General features: G+C 39.7%; 1 protein-coding gene across 6 annotated transcripts in view; it reads right to left on the bottom strand.

Moving 5' to 3' along the window:
• The window catches only part of EGF (epidermal growth factor), a 58,317-nt gene extending 32,553 nt beyond the window's left edge, over positions 1-25,764 (bottom strand). For 5 of the 6 annotated variants that reach the window (XM_059844262.1, XM_059844266.1, XM_059844263.1 and 2 more), the window contains exons 1-9: positions 25,115-25,764; positions 16,025-16,156; positions 12,338-12,537; positions 11,187-11,368; positions 9,671-9,901; positions 7,894-8,096; positions 3,614-3,739; positions 2,492-2,614; positions 167-289 (exon numbers count right to left, since the gene is read on the bottom strand). In XM_059844262.1, coding sequence (XP_059700245.1) covers positions 167-289; positions 2,492-2,614; positions 3,614-3,739; positions 7,894-8,096; positions 9,671-9,901; positions 11,187-11,368; positions 12,338-12,537; positions 16,025-16,156; positions 25,115-25,241 — 1,447 coding nt within the window. In that variant the 5' untranslated portion in view covers positions 25,242-25,764. The remainder of the gene's footprint in view (positions 1-166; positions 290-2,491; positions 2,615-3,613; positions 3,740-7,893; positions 8,097-9,670; positions 9,902-11,186; positions 11,369-12,337; positions 12,538-16,024; positions 16,157-25,114) is intronic. The other variant, XM_059844264.1, reaches the window with a different exon arrangement.
• Between the last annotated feature and the right edge of the window lie 658 nt (positions 25,765-26,422).

Genomic DNA, 26,422 nt, shown 5'->3' with positions numbered 1-26,422 from the left:
GAATACTGCTCATGTCAGGACTCAAATCACCTTAAATTCTATTATCTTGTACAATCATTTACAGCTGTTCAAAATGAGTGTAAAACACCTTCATTCACTTCTGGCTCTTGGTGCCAAGAATAAACAGAGACTGGCAGTCACTTCAGCTAAGAAAAATGTTCCTTACCTGTGCATGTTTTGCCATCCACTTTGAGCACAGATCCTTCTGGGCAAAAGCAAACAGGGCCTTTGGATGTTTGAAGGCAGCCGTGACTACATCCCGTGTCATTACTTGTACAGGTAATTAGCTCTACAGTAATTTAAGGAGAAAAAAAAATCCTAAATGATAATGAAAATTTTTATTAAGCCCCCAGTAAGAGATGTTAACACCTTCTTAAATAGCAAAAGAAGAAGAAAAAAAAATGGAAGGAGAAGAAATGTATAAACAAAAGTGTGATAATGAGTGTACAACACTTCTGCAGTCTTTCTGTGATTTGTTATGTTGTGTTTCTGTTTTCCTTTTTCATTTTTTTCCACACCTCCTCCTGATTACAGCCCAGGAGAAATCCAAAATTGCTGAGTCTGAAGCCATTATACTTATCAGCCCTACATTTTGCAAAATACTCTGAAGATTTGTTAGCAAAATATAAGTAGTTTTGAAAAATTTCTTTCTTGTACTTCATCAAAAATAGATCAGGTTCTAAAAGCTACAAGGAATCTATACTGAAAGAATAAGTATAAAAGACCAAGAGAATGAGGAAGAACTACTTTCCTACTACTCCAAGTATAAAAGAGCTTAGATCAATCAAAACAGGGGGTGAACCTTCCAGAAACAAAACTATGCTCCTTAGTGTCAATTTTAGCAGTTATAAGGGCAAAATCATCTGAGGACTTGGCAAGAGCTCTCCGTTACTTGCTATTAGAAATATTGCAGTGCCAACATTTTTTTTAGTATTTCTTCAATGCAGTTTCACAAGATGTGCTCCTTCCACCTTCTGCACTGCAGTACTCCATCTCTTTGTCCGAATTCTAGTGCCATATGACTGGAACCAATGCAAGACTTCCACAACTGCTTCTGTCAATCAGCTGCACACATTGGCCTAAATGGTGCACAGCTCTTGCAAATATTGCTTCTGCAGGGCAACTGCATTCTGGACTGGAGGGTGCCAACCACTTCAGCACGGAGAATGGGGTCCAGAAAATTCCTTCTGACCAGAGCTGGTGGCTTTAGGTGAAGAGCTTCACAAAGGACTTGGAGGACAAAGCATCAAAATCTCTGGCCAGTGTTTGGACTTCTCATTCTGTGTGTGTGTGTCTCTCCAGCTGCATAGTTGGTGAATATTTGCCTTGTGCTGCAGGTCACATTGTCCATTCTGCATCCCTAGCCTGTGCTAGAAAAACATTATTTTCTATCTAATTTGAGCCACCCAAAATGCAGGCATAGAGTTCAAGCTGGTCATCCAAAGCAGGACTGAGTTTCACAGTGTCTCAATGTTGTTTTGGAGGCAAAATGATATCCCATCTCCAAGAACCTCTAGCTGCAGCCCTCCCATAGTTCGGCTGCTGCAGCTGGCTGCCTTCTGCAGCTGTCACACTCACCCTGGACCCCCACGCTGGGGTCACTGGATCCTGCTCCTGGCTCCCTCCAAGGAAGAAGTGGCTCTTACAGAATAACAGAATATCCTGAGTTGGAAGGGATCCACAGGGATCATTGAGTCCAACTCCTGGCCCTGCCCAGGACTCTTGGAGTCTAAAATAGACTGTCTGCTAGAGTCTGTTAGATTCTATGGCTATAAATACTCTCCAGTAGTGATATTTAATATACTCTAGATCCTTATCCTGCCATGATCCACACAGACCTCATTGGTGTGCACTGGCACTCCTGCTTGGGCCTTATACCAATGCTTAATTTCAAATAAACAAAGTATAAGGACCTTTTTCCATGCACAAGCTTCACTTCAAAAGTGACTGACAATATTCCAAGACCTCAAAACTTGGAAGCTTTTGATATTTTATCTTCTAGACTTACTTCAGAAAAGCTTAATTCATTTGTAGGCTGAGCATAAACATTTAATTCAACTAATGTCATGCATATTAGCAATGCTGTCAGCCCTGATCTGAAAAGAAAATACGGGGTGCTGCGAGCTGCTCTTTCAGAGACTGGGCAAATCCTTAGAGAGCGAGCCAAATTCAGAGACCACATTTACAAATACATAACTGCTTATCCACCTGGAATGTGTCACCAGGCCTAACCTGAGAAGAGGTCTCTCTGGAGACATGACTTGTTTCTTTTTTCCTCCTCTGAAGAAGTGCCCACAATTTCCCACGTGTAACTTCTGCTTCCTTGAACACGACACCTGAAATCAGTTCACTCACTCTAAGCCGATCCTGCTTACATAACATGGGATTGGAAGCAGCAACGCAATACACAAAACTTTCAGCAGTTCCCAGTGTGAAATGAGGACTGTCTCCAGCAGGATACTCCAAGTGTTTGTGTATTACAGCTCCTTACCATGGCATGTTTTCCTGTCAGGCAGCAGAACAAAGCCTCTCGGGCAGGTGCAGTAATAGGAGCCAGGGATGTTCACACAGCCCAAAGTGCAGCCATGATTCCAGAAGCCACACTCATTAATGTCTGCAAAAAAAAAAAGAGAATTTGTTGTGCCAGAATAACCTCATCAGTCAATGTTAGGGAATAGATTAATTAAACAAAATAAGAGTCTGAAAAAGTACATCTTTTTTTGCATTCATTTCACAAAAATGTGGTTTTTCTAATGAACCATAAGAAAACAAGTTTGCAGACCTCATTCCAATCAGTGTTAAAAACCTTCTAGCAAAACATACTCGTGCTCTATGTGTCCAGCATAGGTGCCTAGAGGACTTTGAAAAAGATGCCTTTTCATACAGATTTCAGTGCCATTTAAATCCTGTGCACATCCAAAACAGGTACATTAGACACCTTCTTAAAACATAGGTTCTTTTTAAAAATTTGTGTTCAACATGACTTAAGTAAAAGCCTCAAAACACAAATGTATTAAAAGCTGAAATTCAGAAATCAAACCTTAGAATTTCCTGAGAACTGGAATGCTGGTGCTCAGGCAAGTTTGTAAATCCTGTAAGCTAGGAATTCTGATGCCATTATGTCTTATAAAATCTAGTCATGTGAAAGAAGTGCTTTAAAAAGCAATCTGTTATCTATTATTAATAGAAATTTTAGATTTTTAATAAAACAATCCAGATTAAAATATTTAGAAGCATGTTAAGTATTTCTGTCTTTTTTGAAATGATACTTCAGACAGACTTCTTGTTGCTAGATTATTCCATGTTTCACCTTTGGTAGTACATCCAGTTTCATCCTTCTTTTAAAATTAAATTAGCACGCATAAGCATTTCTATTTATCTGAAGCTCCTTTACCTACGACCTAAGACCAAAATTTCTCACAAGAATGGCATCTGTGACACTCTCACAGGTCTTGTTTTAAACTATTTCAGACTTAGAAGGACACAAAACTGAAATGGCAAGCTGAAATTTTTAAAAGATCATAGTAATATTTCAAACTCAAGATACTAAGTAAAAGAACAGAAGAATTTTTTCATGTGATGGAATAAAGTGGATGAGAAATTCATGTATTACCTTCACAAAACTGTTTATTTCGACTTAAAATAAAGCCACTAGAACATTTACACCGATGACTCCTTAAGTCTGGCCTGCAGATTCTTCTTCTGCACTTTTCTCTGTTCAAATCACAGATTCCTTTTTCTGAAAGAACAATTACAGTATAAGTAGACTGGAGTTCTTATCATAATAACCCTCCAGTAGAAAGATGGTAAGAGATATATTTTCTTGTCAACATCTGCTTGCTCAACCAAGCTGAGGAACTTCTTATTAATGCAAAATAACTTCATTTTTTTTTTCCATTGGTAAAATCAGGCAAAAAAAAGTCACTGTAAGAGTGAAAGTACTTGGAATACTAGGAGTAGGTGTATCCAAATGATAATTTTGAGCTCTATGCCAGGGCAACAGATTTAGAGAGAGCATGAACTAGGGGATGGTTTGGTTTGGGCATACCTAGAGTGACTATGAAAGGGAAAATCCAAGTTTCCTATGCCCCCAGTCCTGCACAGTATTGCATATTACTATGTAAAACACTCAGAAATAAGAGCAACAGAGAGGGAGAGCACATGCAAAAAAGAGAGGGAAGAGAGATTTTTAAGACACAGCATACAAAGACTGTTGTTGTTGTGGTTTATTATATTGGAGTATTATTGCCACAATAATATTCATATTATTTAACAAAAAAGATATTGGGAGATTTTAATGACCATGTGTTTCATTTGGGCAAAAGGTCCATTTGGCCCATTCTAGAGTATCTGTATTGGTGTGGCTCTATGAGAAATACAAGCATTACAAATGCTGAGCTCAAATTTCAAACTCAGAACCTTTCTTCAAAGGAAGAACTAAAAATGTGCCCAACAGGCTCCCAACAGGAGCCTTCCTATTTCTCCTGCTTCACAGGAAAAGCTACTCCAGTATCCTTTCTCATGAGAAGGATTTGCATAGCCTCATGTCTGTGCTCAGCTATCTTTCAGGGCTGGTGCTTTCACAGATATGCAGCACTCCTGATTTTATTTTTGTCTCCAAAATGGTTATTTTTGTTTGAACTGATGCTACTGAATGTGGGTGTGCAGCCACACAAAATGCTGTCTTTGCCCTGGGCTGTGAGTGTAAGACATCACGGGCTCGTACAGGCAAAGAAATGCATATGTGATCAACTTTCTTCTGCTGCTTCCCATTCACAATCTAAACTCCAAGAAATGGAAAACTGCATATTATTTAAGCTCCAAGTTTATTCTTCTGCTGGTTACAACAGAGAAAACATTGGCCCTTTCGTGGAAATACAGATCCCATCTATAAATGTAATAATATATAATTTCCTAGACAGACACTGCAGCTTGGCTACAGGCACACCTTGCACATATTTGGTTAAGTCTTCTCTAGCAAAGGTCATACCATTAAATGCAAAATTATGGATGGATGACTAGGTAGGTATTATCTCTGTTATTTAGCATGTTATCTTTTAAGACACTAGAATTTTGTGTGGTTTTAGGTGAGCCTCTTGTTTTGTAGAATTTATTTTAAATTGGACACAATCTTTTTCTACTGCAACTGAATTGGGAACATACAGAGTCTAATCTTCAAATAAAGAACTCATTAGAATGGCAAAAGTGCAAGTGCATGCAACCACAAAGAAACAGAATTCACAAACAAGACCACATTCAAGGCTGCATCATATGTTTATCATTGTTTCTCATTTTTCTCCCCATGGTTGTACCATTATTGATCTAGTGGTCTAAAATGACCTAAGACACCTTGGAGTTACAGAATAAATAATAGAAGCTATAGTTTTGCCATCTGGACAATCTCTGGAAGATAATAATTCTTAACTAGAATTATTTATTAGAACTCTATGTAGCTATATCAATACCCAAAACTCCAGTCACATTTCAAAGCTTAATGGTGATTAAATTATGAATCACAAAGTTTATAATGTAATATTTTCTAGAAGAACGCCATTACAAACCACTCTTATGAACTTATTTGTGTTTTGTGGGTTTTTTTCCCCTCCCATCACCTGTCTTACATGGAAATACATACACTCAGATACTAGCCTGATGCTTGTATCTTACACTGGAAAGAAATATAACATAATTTCTCAAAAAAAAAAAAAAATTACAAGAGTACTGAATATCATTAATGTGTTAGGAAAGATTCTTTCAAAGAATTCCAGAAGCAGTATTTGAGATTTTAAGGTATTTCAGATATTTTATGAGCCTTGATTAAAAGTGGCACACCAAAGTTGTTCTTTGGGGTTACAGCAAATCCATAGATGAATTAATGTTCTTCTCTCTACTAATTGGCCCTGACCAATCCCAGGAAGTAGCTTGAAAGAGAAAGGGAAAAGGTAACCTGAGGAATTTAAGTAGCAAAGTAAATAACTCAAATGACAGTAAAAAAATCAAATCATATCAGTTGCACACTTCTCCTAAGTTCCCTTTTCATCTGAAGGAACTCACTAGTTATCTGCTTTAAGAAGACTTGATAATTCACAGCTGATACTACATTGCAATGTACATTTTCTTAGCTTGTACAGAGCATCCAATTAGTCTAGGTATGCTTTTATCTCCAGGTTTCTCTGTTGTAAGATCAGCTATAAATCTCATTTGAACTCCCGGCTCATTAGTCCTCCTTTCATCCCTGTTCTTGCATTGGATAAGCCAAGCAATGCACACACAAAGTCCAAAAGGTTCATCTGGATTCAGCCTCTTAAGCTTCTTTCTTTCTACTCCACCATTTCCCAGACATTTTACAAGAAGTTATTTGGAATTATTTTTAAAAAGTCTACTGCTGACAATGCTTCCTATCTTACAAAAATTTACTAAACATGTAGGAAATATACATACATTCAAAAACATTGGTAGGTCATATATGAACAATAGCAGGGAAAGCCATTTTTCAAGGAAAGAGAAATGCCAGAAAGCAGAATGTCCCAGTGGAAGAAGTGGAGTAAATCTTCTGAGAGAAGAATAAAGGCTAAGTGCCCACAGTCACTGAAATTAAGCTGCACATTCTTGCCCCAGTTCCTCTATGTGAGGGCACCAAATGTGTCAGCAGAAAAAAGTGCTTCCATTTGCCAGGACTGCCATTTTCCCCAAAGGAAGGACAGATCAAGTATTGTCTCTGAATAGAGACTCCCTGTGCTTACAAGGGTAAGCTTGATTTCCAGGAACACTATCTTCTGCATCTCAACACGTCTTGGCACTGCAAAGAAAGCATTTGAGGGGGAAAGCTGCTTTGAAGGTTTTGATTTTCCCACTCAGACCAGTTCTCATAGGGCACAGATTGCATGGTACAGCTGTTGGCTGGCATGAAGAAAGACAAAGCCTATTTTATAGTAGCTATTTAGGAATAGTTCAAAGATACATTTACAGTTTGATTTTTGCTCATATGAACTAAAACAAACACTATGTTCTCCCCATGTATTTGTAGCTCTGGGAATCCACGGCTGTCTTCCCTTGGGAGCTGTGCAACCATTGCTTGGCACACAAATGCCTCCACACTCTTTGCTCCATTGCTCTTACCCAAGCAAAACTGGTGACAAAAGCTATCCCATTAAAGCAAGAATGCTCTGCTCCCCAGAGACTAGGGGGCAAGACATTATTTATTTCCCTGGACATCCCCCCACTTCCTACTTCCTCAGCAAGAATCCCCAAGGAAGGTGAACTATTGATAGTTATTTGCCTTCATTTCTGGATCCACAGTGAAAGGCAGTGAGATGACCAGCTCACACTGTGGGCTGCAGTTGTTATCAGTTAAAGGGGCAGGAGTCTCTTATCCTATAGTTGTTATAGCAGCTTCAAGATCTGCTGACTTTTAATGGAATCATTTCACAGGAAAGCTGAGACATCCATTTGTAGAACATTCTGTGTGCTCAAAATTCTTCGCTGCCTTAATAGTCAGAGTTGTTTACATGCACCTTAGCCTAAAACCTCCAGAATGAAGCAGACATTTGGTGAGGATAATGTTGGCAGAGGGTTAAAAATCTGTATACTTTGTGCATTTTGCAGGAAAGCATAAAAATATATTTGTGTGAAGAAAAGCTAGAGAATGAGAAAGTCACATTTATCTGCATGTGTGTATAGATTAATGAAGCAAGCAGTTCACGCTTTCAGGCTTCTACTCTGATACTCAGCTGGAACTGCACACACCAAGTGGAGCTGTGGACCATTGAAGTGAAAAAAAAACTTCCTTTATTTCACTGAGGTCTGGAATTTTGCCAAAGAAAATTCTTACTGCAGAGAATCAGAGTGTATGACATTATTATTCTGGCACATAGCAGCATTACATTTACTTACCCAAATCCTGAGAATCAATCCTTGCCCCTGGCTGCTTAAATGGGTGTACTATTTTTATTTCCACTGGTGGGAAAAATGATGGCTTCAGGCTAATTGTGACTACAACGTTCCCAGTATATTTGTTGGCTCTCCATATCATGCCAGACTTCAAGTCTGAGTAGTACAGGTGCTCAGCAAAGAGAGACATACCAAGCAACTGATGTCTACAAGAGAAGAGAGCAAAGTGGCACATTACCTGATCCCTATATATTTACTCACTTCAACATTTTCTGAGTGCCTAGTTCAGCCAGGTTCACTAAAAATTACCTTTTTTTTATATTGTGTGTATATATATATATATATATATATACACACACACAAACTATAGTATCTTCTCTATATGAGAATCAGAGAATCAGAAGAGGTGCAGAGACATTCCCAAAATAATTCAGCGCTCAATCCTGCAAATTTGCAAGAAATAGACACAAAATGGATAACCTGCATTTCTCACAGGTTTAATGATCTCTTGGTCAGGACTGACTTAACCAGGAGAGAAAGCCGAGGTGTGACCCTACTTCTGGTGAATCCAGCAACCAAAATGGAAACTTGGTCTGTTGAAGGACGTAGGTCAGATCAGTTCCTCTGTTTCCCAATACCCAGTGCCTGCTCTGACAATCCTGACTGACTGAGGAAATCAGGGTTGAGATGGAGTTGCAGGAGTAGGGCACTCCTAAAATCCATATTCTGCTGCTTCTTCTATCTCAGGAACATTCACTGGTCATTTATAGCAGCTAGCAGAAATCACTAAAGGGCCAAGTTTCAAATAAGAGAAAAATCAGAAAAAATACTGAAAAAGGTATTTTTGTCTTCTGCTTTCCAGGAAAACATAATCCAGGTGGAAAACAGAATCCAGGTCTTCCAGGCTAAAGGATTAATACTCCAGTGAACAACCAACTCAAGGGATAAAGGGAAAAAAAGTAAGGAAAAATCCAAACTGACTGCTGGCATTGGAGGGAGAAACCAAATTTGTGTTCATCATATGAAAATGGTGGACCACATATTTAAATAAGCAGATCAGCAAAACTGAATTTTTCTCAGTCGAGTGTCATAAATCCCTTTTCCACACATGGAGACCCAACCATACTGGAAGACACAGTGGTGACAACATTTCCTGACCCCCTCACTGACCCATGGCCACCACTGGGCACCTGTACCCCTGCACAGCACGAAGACCAAAAGGACATGGGTCTAAGAGCCCCCTCAGCCATGCTCAGCACTGGCACTGGGGCAGGACAATGCTCTTTCACAGCATGGTTTTCTCCACATCTGCTGATGCTTCTTGGAGAGCCTGAGCACAGGCCAAGCCTCCCCAGGGAGCAGCAGCTAAGGAGGACAACAGGCTTAGATGAGGATGGAGTTCAGTCTCCTGAGCACAGCTCAGACACCTGAGCTCACCCACTGTGACCTTGGATAAATCATTTAATCTCTCCTTTTGGCTCCTCTCTCGGCAGAAAAAGGCCACCAATACACACTCCAAGAGGATTTCTAAGGATTAGTTAGTTATCATTTGCTGAAAGCTTGGAAGTTGGAGAGTGCTGAGTGGCAGTATTATCCTCATAACAGTGACATTTTCGCATTTTCCTATCATTAATGTTACATTTACAGTCATAGGCAATTTGCATTACACTTTATACTCCTCATGTTGTGAACTGACCCAATAAAAGGGAGGATGAGGGGGAGAGCATAATTGCATCCCTGAAATGAATGTTTTATTTCTGGCACGTTGAGGAAAACTCACCGGACAGAATTTCTGAGGAAACGAACAGCGCCACCGTCATAGTCACAGGATCCAATATGGGAAATCTCTTTCCCGTGGTCATGCTGGATCCAGTAGAGCCTTGTGTCAACCAAATCTAGTGAAATGGCCTTTATTTTTTCTGTAGTTTTCAAAATATTTATCATATCACTTCCACGGAGGGATGCTCGGTGTATGCTGGAAACTGAACCATCTGAAGACAAAAATAACAGCCTGCAGGCAAGAGAGGTGTGTTTAAAAACCAAAACAAAACACCCCACAACAAACAAACCCTACGTTTTCAAAATCACATCACAGCTACACACTCTTTACTAAGTTTAGTTGTTCCTGTATACAGAATTTCTCAGGATGGTACTAGAACTACAAGTACTGCTGGAGGTACTAGAAACTAGCATTACTAGAGGTAGCAGTAATTTCCCTCAAGTAGGTCAAGCAGGAATCAGCCCAGCTTAACCACAAGGCACTATTGTCTGCCTCTCTACTTTGTTCAGCCATGCAGTCAAGGAAACTGGAATTACTTCTCAAATCTATGGGGAGCTCCTGCAAATTTGAGGAAAGGCAGGTCTGATGTCCAGGCTCTAAATCCCACAGAGATGGCAAGATTCCAAAGAGTATTAGAAGTTTGGTTTATGTACAAATGTGTTAGGAATGGACTCATGAGTCTTAATATTAAAATAGTTGCACACACATTGAGCAGCTTTATTGCAAATCAAAAGTGGCAACAAAGACATGCTCTTGCTAAGCAAAACAGAAGCATCATTTCCAATTCTGCTCAAGCGTTTCTTTTCTTTTTTTTTATTTTTTTGCAACTTTAATGCGAGAGGTTTTTCTGTAAGGGGAAATTAGCACAGAGAGACCACTGTGATGATTCACACTGGTAACCCTTGAGGAGCCAGGCCTCTCACGTGAGCATGGCTCTCCTTGTAAATTACTTGAAGCTGAAAGGAGCATTCTATGAAGGCCAAACTGCTAGTGATGCTAAGCAGCAGCAGTGGATTCAGAACCAATATTTGGAGACACTGATAAACAAACAAGGGAAACAGCACCAAACTGTCAATTTTGACCATTTTTTTCAGAAAATATACCGATTTATGTTCTAAGTGTGCTGGGTCTGAAGCACAAGTGACTCCCAGCATTTGCAGGCATCGTTACCTTTGCTTCTCCAATACTGCCTTCCTACCCAGAAACTTTGCTGAAAGAGGGTAGATTGAGATTGGATATTCGGAAAAAATTCTATACTGTGAGGGTGGTGAGGTGCAGGAATAGGTTGCCCAGAGAAGTTGTAGACGCCCCACCTCTGGAACTGTTCAAAGCAGGTCAGATGGGACTTCGTGCAACCAGATCTAGTGGAAGGTGTCCTGTCCCTGGTGAGTGGGTTGGAGCTAGATGACCTTTAATGTCTCTTCTAACCCATTTCTATGATTCCATGAACCACAATCCTAGTACTTTACATGTTTGGAGTCTATTTCAATGAAATTACTGACCCCTTTAAAATTACCTTTGCTCAGCATCAATGGCAATCCTTGTGGGACGACCAACAGCTCTCAGAAGAACTCGGCGTTTCTTCCCATTCATGTCGGTTGCTTCTATGGTTCCTTTCTGTCTGTTGGCCCAGAGAATGTCTTGATTTATCCAGTCAATAGCAAATCCTGAAATGCCTTTGTCTATGTAACATAATCTCTGTAAGACAGAAAAAATGAGTTGACAAGAGGAATCCTAATGACCACTCTAAACTTGGCTTTCATTACAAGGAATAGAAGATGCAGCTGAAACTTTCCAGTTCATTCCTTTGCCTGCTTCATTTTCTTTCAGACCTGTAGCTATTTCTCTTTCTTTTTCTTTCATGACTTTCATTTGGTCTTTGTGCTTACACACACCCCCTCTGAACTGAGTGACTCCCTGCAAAAGGAGAAACTGTTCTGCACAGGAAATATACTGGATTAACATTTAGTTAATTTTTTCGCATTTGGCACATCATGAAGCGCCCAGGCCTGTGCTGTTACAGATGGAAATCTCCTAACACACTGCTGCTGGACCCAGATTCCTTAAAATCAGTGAAAATACATGAGCGAAAACTCTACAGAGGTAAATGATACTGGCAACCTCTCTCAAAGAAAAGAACACCCTCACAGCAATAATGTTCAGCCAGAACAGCCTGTCTGTCCTTCCTAATCAGCCAGATGCAACGAACTGCACATTTTTTTTCTAAGCAAAGAATAAAGTGCTAATGGCATTTATGCAACCATAGAAACCAATAAAAGGTTTGAGAAAAAATTAGTAGGAATTCAAGCACATTCTTTGCATAGCATTTGTGTCAGCTTGCATTACGATAATCTTGAAGACAATGTTGTAATGCCAGAGAATAATCTATAACTGATAGAAACATCAAAGTCTACAAAGCCTTAATTTGTTTGAATTTCCTCTCCTGCATTTTTAATTTGATCCTCTCCTGCATTCACCTGATCCTGTATGTACTGAATGTGAATGCCAGTAAAACAGCCTGGGCTCTGGGTCAGAACCATTACAACAGCAAAAGCAAAGGCATAATCGATGAACAGTAAAGGCAGAACGGCACTGAAGGAGCAGGTGGTTTCCACAGAGGGGTTTGCACCATCATCGAGGAGAATTCCAAAGAACTGATTTCTTTACCTCTTGTTTGGTGCCATTTAGATTAATTCTTTGAAGTAGTCGCCTTTCGGAGTCTACCCAATACACTTTCTCTTCTATATAATGAAAATCCATAAGTGTTGATGGACCAGTATCAGAAACCAATCTTTCGTGATTTGTCCCTTCAGTGTCAATTCTAAAGATGTCATTTCCATGGCTAAAAAGCAGGAATGGTGCTGGGTCTGGTGTGAAGAAAAAAAAATGAGACCAATTAATTGATAATCATTGCATTTTTGCTGCACTAAATTCTCATCAGTTGCATACTAGTCAAAGAGAAGGTTCAAGATTTAGATGTCTCATTTCTTAATAGCAACTTTCTAGGTGTACCACAGAGAACCAGTAATATATAAATGTAATGGTCCTTTCACATTTGATGCTGAAAATTATGGTAAAAATCTGAGTTAGGAAACCAAAACGACAGTGGATGTTACCACTTATCCCAAATCCTACAGCCCAGTCAGAGGTCAGAAAAACTGCTGCATGCTTGCCAACTGAGGTTGAAAGAAGTTTGCCATGGATGTGCCTCCAAGTTTAAGATCACTTCAAACTATTGTGCTATAGCAAGAATTTATCACAGAGAGGTAGCCTAGAACCTTCCTTTAACTATCCAAAAAGGGAAATTGAAGATCCCAAGACAGGAAAAAGGAAGAAACTGGAGATTGGGGAGGTTTCTTGTGCTGCAGAAGGCTGAAGGAAAACAAAAGACCTGTACTTAAAACTCTGACAGCTCAAAACCAACAACTTCTTCCAGACAAAATCTCTATTTGTAATGAGCAAAGGGTAAGAGTAAAACAGTAACTTAATATAAAATTTGTTAAAATGAAAGGTGCTCCAATTATGCCCCATACTCCAGAAAACCAATTAAGGCTGAAAGTGGTGAGCAGCTAGGATGATCCCAATAGCCTTGATGCAACCTTAAAACAAGGTGATAAGTATGGAGGTACAATTAGTATGGCATAATGATTGGGGCTGATCCAGTTTTATCAAGTCCTCTTTGTTATTTTTAGGGTATCACTGTAGAGCACAATTAAGATTGTACAAGGAACCTTAACTACAATGAAGACTGCTCAAGGAACCCTAACTACCTTTCTAAACCACAAGGGTTTTAATTTAGGCTGTCTGTCAAGTGCCTATAGCAAAGCAGATCTTATGTAACCAACACATTTTAACTTTCATTTTGAAAATAAACATGAGTATGTTGTTTGCCTTTTGGTTTCTTTATATATCTATATCTATATGTGTATATATATATATATATATATATATATATATATACACATATTTGTAGGCATCAAGTCTATTCTTTAATTTACTGCTACAAAACCATACAAAACATAAATTCCATTGTGTTAGCAATGTTGTAATTTTAGATCACGGTTGTCTGAAACAACAGATCCTGGCATACAAGTAGTCCTGAACCCAGCTGACTTTGAAATGCAATTATTGATATAGATCCAACAGAACAACAGCTTTCAAGCCTCTGTAATCAAGTGCTGAATTATTCCACAATGAAGAAGCAACTCTCCATTTATTGGGAATGGATGCCATCAAAGATGCAATATTACCAGTTTTCTTACACATGCACTTTTAAAAATTAAACTGGTGTTATTGACAAGTTTCACATCTTTTTTTAACTAAATATCTTTACTATTAGCATGAAAACTGAGAATTTAAATTCAACAAAAAGCTCTTCCACAAAATTGAGACAGATGCTTCACCTTCATAGTTGCAAGGATGTTTAAATCTTTTTTCGAAGCAGAGGAATGAGACAAATTTTGATTTCTCCAAGTCAAGAAAGTTTTGATGAGTACCCAAGATGTAATTTTGTCTTGTTCACAGGGAAGATGGTTGGTACGCTGTTTCTATGTTGGCAGAATGTTTCGTATCTCAAATTTTAAAGCTATCAGCTAATTATGGCAGCTGCTTGCAGGATTTTAATTGCTCCCTTTTCCTGCTGCTACTTGAACTGAGCAACCCCATATGTGAACAATGAAGACTTGCTTCATGTGAGTGTTAAATGAACGCTGAAGAGTGGCCAGGCTGATTTATCTAAGGGATTTGACAGCTACTGCCTGCAGTCTTGCCAATTAGTTGACCAAGAACATTTATACACTTTGGTTTTCTCCTTTCCGCTCTCTGAATTCCCTACCAGGTACCTGTGAATGAGGGCTCTAAATGGAACAAGAGCTGAACAAAGCCAGCTTTTGCTACAGAGGCACCAGTCAGATTTAGGACTCGATTTTATCAGGTGTTTAATTACCAGGTAAACCTTATCTGCACCAAAGGTCTTCCTGCCTTTATAACATGAGGGTATTTCACCTGGTATATTACCCACGGAAGGGTTTATACCTGACTTAAGGGTTCCTTATCCATCACAGTATCTCTATCTGTCACTTTCTGCTGTCACTGTGAATGTTAGTAATTACATGTTAAAAAGTTGAAGCACTCTAATATAAAGGAAAGATTGTTCTTTGAAGGACATCTGTGCACAAATATCACTGGGAAACAACACGTTGGTTTTCACTTCAGTTCAGAAGTGGAGAGCTTGCAAAGGAGCTATGGATGTTTGGGCAGGACCACAAAAAATCCAGTTTGGGTCTGTGTGAGTTACATGTTGCAGACAATTGTGATGATTCTAGGGCCTGGACTAAAATAATTGTTTTGATGACAGTTTGGGAGCTCAACAGAATAATTGTGGTTATGTTCATGGTCCCAAAGTCTACACACATAGGGACTCAAGTACAGCTCCCACTTCTCAGGTCAGAAACGTGCCTTGTCACATCCCATCTCTGCATTAGCAAGATAAACACTAGCCAAAAAATACTAGCCAAAAAATAGAAAACTTGGGGTCCTGGATCAGAAGGGAGCTATGGAGTATCCCAGGCAGGAACCAAAGCCAAGCATTCAGGGAGTCAAAGTGGAGAGGTAAGAGATGAACTTCAGAGCACTCCCACCTCATACTCTAGATGCAATAATTTATTGATTAAGCTAACCAATAAAATCTCTTTTTTTTTTTCCCTGGGTAGCATCAGTTGAGGACAAAATGAGGATTAATCAAAGGCTGCAACTGCAAATATTTTCTTAGAAGAGCTAAAAACTTTAAAATTTAAATGCATCTCCCACATTTAAAAATCAATTTATATGCTCATGTCAGAGGAAGGGAGAGAAATAATTCACAGTAGGACTCAAGTGCTTTAACTGCCAATGGGTGAAAGCAAAAATAAGGGCTTCATGCTTTTAATCATACAGCACTGTCCCTAGAACCTAAACATACTGGGAAGACACCCATGCCAGCAGACTGAAAGCAGCCAAGGGAGCAGAGTCTTGTGTATTGCCATGTCTTCTTGGAAGTAAGAATGGGATTAGAGAATTTACAGTTTTAAAGTGGCAGAGAGGGCAAATAGGAAGTAATTGTTTAGTGGTTTGTTTTCATATGTTCATTCATCTTTCTACCACCCTAGTTTACATTCTTCACCATCATTCTTCTGTGGCACTCATTTTTGGCCTTGCCTCTTACCCACACAGTAGCAGAGGCAGTTTTTTGTCAGCAAACCAGAGAACCCCAGCCAGTGACAAGGAGGGACCAGCAGGCCTGGTTCACTTTGAAAAGGAATGCTAGCTGAATCTCCAAAGCCTTTTTTCAGTTCTCAAAAAAGAAAATGCCCTTACCGTTCACATAGCAAGACTGCTTGTCAATAGCCAAGGAGTAGCCAGGCAAACAGGAGCAGATGTACGACCCTGGAGTATTGATACAGGTTTGGCCACAGGTTCCCAAACCACCTTCAAGGCACTCATCAATATCTGAAATAGGTATTTGAAAAAGATCAGGACAATTCAGCTAGCAAAAGCAGCAATGAACAGGGGGAATGAATACCTTTGACAAACTTATCTAATAATAAGTTGTCACAAAATTTAATATCCCATCATGAAAAAATTAAATGAGGCTGGCTATGTATTCCTTCATGCATTGGTTTCAGACTTATAGTGGGGTGGGGGGGGTAATTTATCATTGTCACATTCACAGTGATTTTGCAGGGTGTTGAGTTTTTATTTTGGGTTTTTTGATTGCCCAGGGAAATTACCCTTTTCCCTGCTGTCTGGGCACTGCTCTCTAATTGCTCAAACACAGGGAACAGACTGGTCTTGATTTGTGTTATTATTTGCTATGCAAATGCAGCTTGCAGCTGCTTGCTTCTGTCTTTATCCCTTTTTCAACAGTAATAATTTCGCCAACAAATTAACAGACTTTGCAAAACAGCAAAGAGGAAAACAGATTGTCACAGCACTGAGGTCAACACTGAGCTCATTTTTGTTTGAGTCAGATCTCAAACAGACATACAAAACGCTGAAATTCCCACTGTATTCTGACAGAAACAAGCCCAAAACAAGGCACTGAGCAAATTAATTAGAAACTAGGCTTTTAGCTGATAGGTTAGGCCAGAAGGTTTAGGAATTGAAAGACATTTGAAGTACTTATGGTGTTTTGTCAGGGCTTGAGGAAGTGACTATTAAGTACTAAACAAAGGAATCTGGTTTAAAAAAAAGACTTCCACTGAGGATTGTAGTTTAAGGGGGAAAGATATTTGCAGCACCATGGATAATTGTCCCACAAAATTGAGATAAATTTTAGTTCCTGCACAAAACAAAAACATCTGATAGCAACTTCCCAAGGTACCACACATCTGACAGTACCATATGATGGCATATTTCCTGTATATTTTCCTTCTTCAACTACTGTGTGATGGTTGCCCTAAGGAGCAGCTTTTTTCTTGCCCAAGTTCTAGTTGAAGTCAGTGGCTTTTGTTCTGTACTTTACCATGTGACTCAGCACATGCAGCAATCAAGGAATTAAAACATTTTATTTTAAAGAGATGCATTTGAATAAGTCACTAAAGAACCTGGATTCACGACCAAAACCAGGTCTGTGTGTGTTATTTGAGAATTCCCTTAGTTTAAGGAACAACACCTTGACTACAGGGAACAGCAATTTAACCAACTCACAAAAGACTTTGAAAGAAACTTTCTCAGCAACTCAGCAACTGCTTTAAGAAACTATGCTTAGAAAGTGTTACAGGGGGTTTCATCTGTGCCCAAGTACCAAAGGTGTTCAAAAAGAATGTCAATGGCTACCTAATGTGTCTGTACCAGCTAGGGAAAGCTTCCATATTGTTTGCAGAGTTTTCCCACAAGTTTGTGCTCCAAAGAGCAGCTGAAGTAATTTGACAACACATGAAATGTAGTCAGAACACCTGCAACTGACTCTAGTTTGATCACCAAGATAAAGCAGAAGCATTTTCAGCAATGTAATTCCATAAAGTACTCTAATTCTAACTTCCAATGTTCTCCAAACAATCAGCTTTCAGGAGCATATTTTCCCACATGTACTAGGATTGCACATTCCATTCCCCACGGCATTAAAAGAGAAACTCTTCCAAATCCCCTCTAGGAAGGTTTGATGGGCTTAGAAGTGTGTTAATGTGCTACAGACACCATGGGCTCCAGGTCACCACTAAAACCAGATACTCCTGGCAAGAACTGCCTGGGTGCCACTGGCACTGAAAGGCTCTTTGCTGGCCCAGGAGGGAGGGCTGTGATGACCTCAGCTCCTTGTCCAGCTGCTGTCAGAGTTAGACATGAACGCTGTTTGCCCCTCCCTCCCTGATGCACTGGTTGTTAAATCAAGTAACAGGCTGACTAAGCTGGACACTTGACCTGATCCAGCCACCAGCAGCACAGCAGGTGTGAGAATGTGTTGATAATGTAGCTTATGTTTGTCAATATACTTTTATTACAGTAATTGCTTGCTAAATGGGGTTATTTCTCTGTGGAAATCACAAGTATGGGTGAAAAATGCAACTGTGTAGATACAGGATTGCTAAAGAGAGAGGTTTTTTTGATTAAGCAATGTGAAGCACTGATGAGCTATTATTCAATCACAATAAAGAGCTCATTAACTAAGAGTAAAAAAAATAGGCCTGGCCTATAGATTGTATCTGAAAGACTCCTTTCTCTGAGAACAATTTTTGTTCATAATGGACAGAAAGCTGACAAGAAAATCACAACACAAATAAACACAGGAGAAATTAATGACTGTGAGGAAAAAAATGCTTTTCTATATGGCAGTGGTCAGTCTATATTGGCACTGTGTTGTATTTTCAGATAAAGGTCGTTAAAGGATCATGAAAAATTAGAAAGTGTGTACAATAAGGATAGAAAGCCTGATTTGAAGGTAAAGAAAAGTGGCTTTCTATGAGAAATTCAAGAGCTCAGAATGCTTAAATTATCAGAAAGAAGCTTGGAAGAAGGATTAAGCACCACAAATTAATACCTTCATGAAGAAAATGCAGCAGATTTTCTAAAAGACACCAAAATCTTTTTCAGGAACAATTTAACAAGCACTGATAGCTGAGAACTAAAGCCAGGGAATTCAAATTCAGACATTAAATTCACATTTTAACAGGAAGGGTGAATCACTAAGCGAACTAGCTCCTAGGGAAAACCCTGAAGGCAGTGAATATTCTAAAGCCAAGGTCAGACTGGGAAGACATGCTTAACCAGACACAGGTTACTGAGCAACAGACCAAGGTAAAAGGACAATGACCCTTTATTTCCAGGGGGAATTTCCCAGATTTATGTGAGTATACAAACCTGACTGTCCAAGAATGAGAACACTGGTTGGTCAGGCCACAGGAATTCATATTCCTTCCCCAGTAATTGTACTTGAAGAGAAGATTTCAGTTTTATCAGCCTGTCCATTTTCATCACCACCAAAATTCACACAGTCAAAGCAAATCCCACACATACTGAAAAGCAAGCTGTGGCTGCAGCTGAAGAATGGCTCTCGTGGAAGGAGAGGTGACCAAAAACAGAGCAGGGCCACAGGGCCACAGGCAGCTCAGCCACTGGACAGTGCCCTTCCAGTGGAAAGCAGGAAGAGCCAAGAGACAGTGTTATTGTGAAACAAGCCACAGCACTGTGAATGTTTAGCTTTATGGGTTTAACAATGGAAGAGGATCCCATGCTTAACACATTTTCTGTGTTGTTTAAAGTACAAAAAAAATCTAACCAAAAAACCCAAACCAAATCAACCAATCAACCAATCAAACCACCAACCCCAAAACAAAATAAACAAAACAAGACTGGTTTTTAAGGTTTAAGAGAATAAAACCATCCATCAGGTGTAACTAGCAGTTCCTTCATCTGCACTCTTAGTGCCAAAGGAAAGCATGGAGTTGCATCCTGTTGAAGCTGTTTTACGTGTCCTGGCAACCACATCCCCCAGTGGGAACTTTACCCTGTGAAAGAAATCGGCTTAGTGAACACAAAAGCTGTCTGCAGTGCCCTGACAGCCAGCCCTGAAAGGAAGAATGAGGTTCTGCTTGGTTCTCAAAGACTTCTTTATGCAAAAAATGCCTTGAGAATCAGCAAAAACGATGAATCATGTCATCACGATGTTGGCAGCTCTCAAAGACTTTGCATACAAATATACTACTTTATTGAGAGTCCTGAGAAAGGCTCTGGTTGCAGAAAGTTGAAGCATTAGTATGCCTGGCAGGGACACAGAGAAACCACAGTGAGCCAGAACTTGAATTTCATTATGGCCCCAAATACATACATTATATACATAAAGTATACGTGCAGATACATACACTCAAATAACCTCATGCAAAGCTACTTCCTGGTGAGTTGGACTCGTGATTAATTCAATCAGCTGTGTCCAACCACCACCATAATCTTTTCAGCAAGGCTGAACATGAAAATTCATCTGGGTGACAAAGCAGGCAGCCCATTGCTTTTATCTATTGTGTTTAAAGCATCCAGCTCAAGGAATGGAAGACAGCTAGAAATGGAAGAAGACACTCCAGCTATCAGCAGGTCAAAATGAAAGAGGTGATGCACAGTATAATGTATTTTATTTCCAATTTTAAATGAGGCTTAAAGTACAACCTGATCACTCACAATTTTTGAGAGGGTAGAGGCTGTGAAATGCTCATGTATGACAGTAAGAAATACAGTATGAGCACAATGAGGGCGTTACAGCTCCTGGTGTCTTCTAGCCCAGAGATGATCATGTCACAGATGTGACACCAAGCGACAACATATGATTTATCAAGTATAAAATGGAATTAAATTCAGAATTTAAATATAATTTAGAAAACAGTTGCAGACCTCTTGTAGAGAAAGGGCAAAAGAGAACCCCAGGAATGACAGCATCTTTTTTTTTTCTTTTCTGGACTCTCATCTCAAGTGTTTGCTCACTAGAATGGAAAAAAAATTCTACTCTTGAAATAAATTCTGTGTGAAATAAAGCCTATGTGTAAATTAGTAGCTACAAAACAGGCCTCTACTTCCTGGATCATGCAACTTCCAACATATTATTGCTGGCTTGCCTTTCAAAGATGGAGACCATGAGGCATCATCTAATACTGTCATCTAGCTCCCTTTAAAATCAGATTTCAAATTAGGTACTAAAAAGTAGTCAGGTTTTTTTTTTTTAGAACAGAATATGAAATTAGTAACTGCTATTTTACACTGGGCAAAACAATGAGTTTTTTAATATTAGTTACTGGCTGGGGAGTCTGCCCCTTAGCCCTCTTTAATATTAGGCATCATGTGATGGGTGATGCCATTTCTGTCTTTTCTTGTTACATATTTGCCTCCTTCCTATTTTGATCCAAGTTTTCACAGCTGAAGATAGTATTTCTCCACATTCAGCCGGATCCAGCTCAATGTGAATCTTCTCATGAGTTGGTCTGTGGTTCAGACCCACGTTCAAGAATTCCTGACTACCATTTGGCAAAAATCTTTTCAAGCTCCTTCCCCCACGTCAGTATAATAAGAAGTGAGCTAGCTGGAAAACAGCTGCTAAAAACAAGGAAAAAACACACCTCCACTGCAGCTCTTCTGAAATACTGAGGGAAGCACAGGCATCTCATCAGGTTTATCCCTGTCATGACAGGGGTAGGGAGCTGCTGCTCATTTCATTGGCTCTTACTGCTCCTTATGAGATGCTTGCAAAGAAAGAAAGGAGTTAAAAAGGTTTTGGCATTTCATATTTCTCAGAATATGCACAAGAAGTTTTAACAGCATGTCTTCAGAAGTATGGAGTAAAGTGGAGACAGGACTTAGATAGTTAGGAGGAATTTAAAGATGTGAAACAAAGACTAATAATTTATGTTCTTCATCTCTGTGGTAGGAGAGAGGTGAACAGGAAGAAAGAAGAGAGTAAAGCTTGACACACAGAAGGAAGCATGTGACCAAAAGAGCTGACCTAGATAGCTGCAGTTGTCACCTTCTAATTGCAGGCTGTAGCTCTGTAGGAATGAGCAGCATGTTAGCTCTGTAGAAGTGACAAGGGCTCAACAGTTAATGTCAGAATTTGGTAGAGATGTGCTGAGCTTAAGAATCTATGATTAGGCAAAATCTCAATAATAGGGGGTTTGTTTTGCCTTCTCCAAGACTTTTTTACAATACTGTTGGGTATCTTAAAAATTATTATCTTTCTTCATTTTTCAAACTTACAGAGTATTTAAAGTCAGCCCTGAAGCCAAAGTACAGTCTTGAAGTACCAAGAAGATAATATATTTGCCTAGGGTAGCCCAAGACTAACAGACATTAATGTCTACTCTAAAATTGATAATGCAAGAGGCTGCTCTAGGGCCTTCTTCAGACAGACATGGAAAACTTTTTCAGTTTTGAGTAGGGAAAGCATCTATGTACCTAGAGAGAATAAAAAATACTGTTGTTTACGTGGTGTTTCAGGAGGGCACAAGGAAACTGGTTCCAGCAGGCAGAGGCCCATCCTCTGGTACACGGTGTTATGCTTACATTTTCAAATGTGTTACAAATCAAAGCTATCCTGGGACCAACTATGCATGTGGTTTTTTCTTTGCAGCAATAATAGCTCCTCTGTAGGCCAGACTATTTGTTTTCAGAGGTAGAAGGTTCAATGTTTCCACTGGAGTCTACAAAACGAGTTATTGAAGGTGACTGATCCACAGTCCTCATAGCATATTAAAATAAGCTATTAATTCAAGCTGGCATGTCAAAAATTGCAGAAGTGCTTCCAATTCTACCATAACTTGTCAATATATTGATGCATTCATTCACCAGGCCAGTTTTGCTCTGACCTTGTGATCTCTTCTCCCATACTTTGTTTCCTATAAGCCCTGCTGTTTTGGGACTAACAGTGCCTCAGAAAGGTCCCTTCTTTCTTGTCACAATAAGTCAGGATTAAAATAATCTCTCTTAAAATAACTGTATAAAATTATGTGAGACATTTAGGGTTAGATTTCATCCTACTTCCACAGGATGAGGAGGTCTTTGATCTTTGAATATCTATAGAAATGAAAGAACTAAATAAGGAGTGAGCTATTTAGCAACGTAAGATGACGACCTAGACCTTCGTCTTAAGCCACAGTGTGGAAACCAGATCTAGAAAAGCCTACACACATTCTGGCATGTATCACTTGTAGCAGCTCACTAACAAAGAGCAGACACCTTCCCAATTCAGGGGAATCCTTATGGCTGGCAGGTTGCCACCACAGCCTCAGATGATTAAGAGCCTTTTGCAATTGTTGTATCTATTACAGCTCGCCAAGAATGGTGGCCAAGCCACGATTCAGCTTGCTGTCATTGTTCAGAGTGCAGTGGTATGAATCACATCTCCCACTCACCACTTTTATCTCCAGTATTACCTTCAAAGCCTGCCTCCAGCTTCCTGCCACTTGCTTCCACTGCACCCTCTGTCCCACATCATTACTGAACTAGAATATCACGCGTCCGGTCTTCTGCTCGGAGCACCAGTTGTGTACAAAGGAAAGAGAGAGGGAAATCCCTTACACCAAAGCATCCTGCAGTCTTACATTTCATGTCAAAATTTCACCTTTGCTTAATCGCCTGTAATCCAGTGGCCCGTAAGTGAAAAATTGCCTTAATGCTTCTCATTTTTCACTTACTCTGTGTCACATGGAATTGCTCAGAGTATGTCACAGTAACATCAACTCTTACGCAGGAGAATTCTTCTGCTGCTATTTCTTGGCAACTTTGCTGAGCTACCGGCCAATCTGTTTCAGTGCTTTATCTAGAGTTCTTCACTCATACAGCAGCTAATTTTCAACAGAAAAGATTTTATGCAGAACTGGTTATGTCTTCATTAATGGAAGAGCAATATGCATCAATGTGCAAAATATGTCCACTGGGGGAAAAAAAAGCCTTTGCAGCCTTTTGCATATTAATATTTAGAGTGGGTTTTTGACTCATTGAACAGTTGCCAAGCAATTCCCTTCATCTCAGTAGGATTCTCCCATTATACACAAGCACTTAATTGGGAAACCCAGTAATGCAGAAGCCATAACTAATGGACATCCTGAAGAGCTCTTGGAGGCTAAGTACATGCTAGCAAATGGTATGGATCTATAGGAAAGGCTGTGTAAACAGCAACAGCTGCTAAGGATATGGCACACCCACTGCATGTATCTCAGCCTGAACTTACAGAGCACCGGGCCTAGGCTGCTCCCATGGACCAAATGGCCACCAACACCAAAAAGAGGGAAGATGATCCCTACAGGGACTCCCTCTGGTTTAAGTTTGCCTAAAGGGAGTCCAGTCTATGCACTTTGAGAGTGTTTTTCAACATGAAGCGAACCTAGTAAGAGGTGGCAATATGGAGATTAATTTCAGAAGTGTGCTTGTCGTTTGAACTGAAGCACCAGGGTAGGAGCATTCTAGCTGTGTTTGGCTCTCAGATAAACCTTCAGTCAGGTTTACAATTTGTACACAAAAAATGCCCAGCTCCTCCCCCCTCAACTTGACAGCATTTAACATGCAGGCTTCTATTTTGTGCTTATAAGATGATATTTCTTGGCAGAAAGCACAGAGGGAGCACCTGTTACTGCATCACTAGAATCGTGACAAGAACTGAGTCAGAGCCTCTGAAGCCCAAGGAATCAAAGGCAAAAGCATTAACTCCAAGTATCAGGAGCTGCTTGAATCCTTGCAGAGCATTTCCTCATCTCCCAATTGCAAAGCTCACGACTTCATTGGCTCCGGATTTCTTGAAAAAATTGGATCTCACGGTAGCAGGGGAGGGAGAAGCGTTCTGTCATCCTTTGTCTTACACTTTGTAAAGAATTGGAACCTGCATGTTATGTGCTCCAAATCACTGGAGATGATCACAGGAGTGTTAGTGTTGCACATTTTTCCCAGACCTCCCTGCCACAGTATTAAGCAACCTGCTATCCACGTATTGTACGAGATGCATTATTAGCATGAGCACACACTTCTATATGTAATAATAGGCATAGAAAAAACAGCTTTTAAAGTTGTCTAGCCCACATCTAAATGCATCCGAATAAATAACCATTAAAACATTCTTCATATATGTATACAGAAATAAAAAATACACCTATACTCAAACTTTTCATATATTGAAGCATGAATACATGCATGCTCATGTACTGAAACTATGGAGACACTAAAGCTATGGCAAGGATTTTTGGTAACTGGAGACCAGTTAATGATCATATGAAAACCTATTCTGCTTTCTGATAGTTAAAGCAACAGACAAGTGCTGATTTCTGAAAGAAAAAAAAAAATGTTCTGTTCATTTTGAAATGCAACAGATATTGAGAAGCTGATTTATCAGTTCTGCCAGTACAACACAAAATCAATCTGTAAAAAAACTTTTCAAAAATTTTAAAGCCAAATTAAGAGACTATAAATGCAGTTTTCTTAATCTGGGAATGTTCAGCAACTTACCTACACAAGCAGAGTTTTCAGGCTTTAATCTGTATCCATTAGGACAGTTCCAGTGCTGCAGAGCTGAGAGGCTGACAAAACCAATTTTAAAAACCACTGGCAAAAAAGCAACAAGGAAGAGAAACATAATCTTGAGGGGTTTTTTGAGCTGTCACTAGAGAAAAACTAGCTTGTATTCAGTCATATCCAGGACAAGATGAGCATGTGTAATCCCAAAAGTTTTCTGCAATCTGTCACTTTAGACTCAGGCATCTTATCACAATTTCAAGTTTTATCTTTGCCTTGCTTTTCTTGTCACTTTAGACCTTACTGTGTCTTACTACAACCTTGAAGAAATTCCTGGGAGATTTCTTCCCCACACACATCAGGGCTTTTTTTCTCTCACTCTTTCTTTCTCTTTTTTCTCTTTTGGAAGCCAAGTATGAAATGCCTGACACTCTTGCCACAAATTTAAAACAGCTCAAAAGCTGTGCTCACAAGGATCGCTTCAAATTTCCTTGCAACAAAGCTGCTGTTTAAATCTCTAAAGCAGAGAATTCAGAAAACTCTTCAGCGCAGCTCTCAGTGGAGTGCAGGGAGCAAAATCTCCAGGTACCGTCCTTCTCCGACACGCAGTTGTTTTTTACATCCAGACTTGGATGGACTCCTCTCTTCTTTTTAAAGCTCTGCTTGCCCCACCTCTTCTCTTTTTAGTACCACTTGAGTGAACCCTGTGTTTGCACATAGTAATGTGGTCAGTTCCTTACTACAGGGAACTGAGCCAGCATGCAGATATCCAGCCACCCATAATAAATACAGTCTCTTTAGAAAAGCAACGCCTCCTGCTTGAGAAGCACCTGCAGCTTGCCAGCTAGGTTTTTTTCCACAGAGATTGTAGGCAAATCAATTCATTCAATTCCTGTTCATTCTTAATTAGTTGCATTCCTCTTAATATCATCATGTGTTTTACCACCAGAAACGAATTTTTTCATCAAAACATTTCTTGCAAAAATCAGGGGAGAAAATCCCTCTGGTTTCTCTGATATATTTTTACTGGAAATCCAAATCAGCTTAAGGTCAAGTTCAGATCCAGGGTATGTGTTTGTAATTTTGGACTGAAGCTCTCTCTCTCTCAGGTCTGAATTTGGCCCTCATGCATTTCCAGAAGAATACCTGTTGTCAGAGACTGGGGTAACGTGTTCTGAGCCTGCATCACCCACAGATGTTGCAGACATTTCCATGTGCACTGATGCTGCACAAGGCTGCTGTTGGGGTGCAGTGCTTTTTTACACCTGTTCCACTGAGGTATAAAAACTAGACAAATTCCAG

This window comes from Haemorhous mexicanus, chromosome 4, assembly GCF_027477595.1.
Source record: "Haemorhous mexicanus isolate bHaeMex1 chromosome 4, bHaeMex1.pri, whole genome shotgun sequence".
In the NCBI taxonomy this organism is placed as follows: Eukaryota; Metazoa; Chordata; class Aves; order Passeriformes; family Fringillidae; genus Haemorhous; species Haemorhous mexicanus.
The sequence above is the reverse complement of the archived record's forward strand: the minus strand, read 5'-3'. Positions and strand labels throughout refer to the sequence as shown.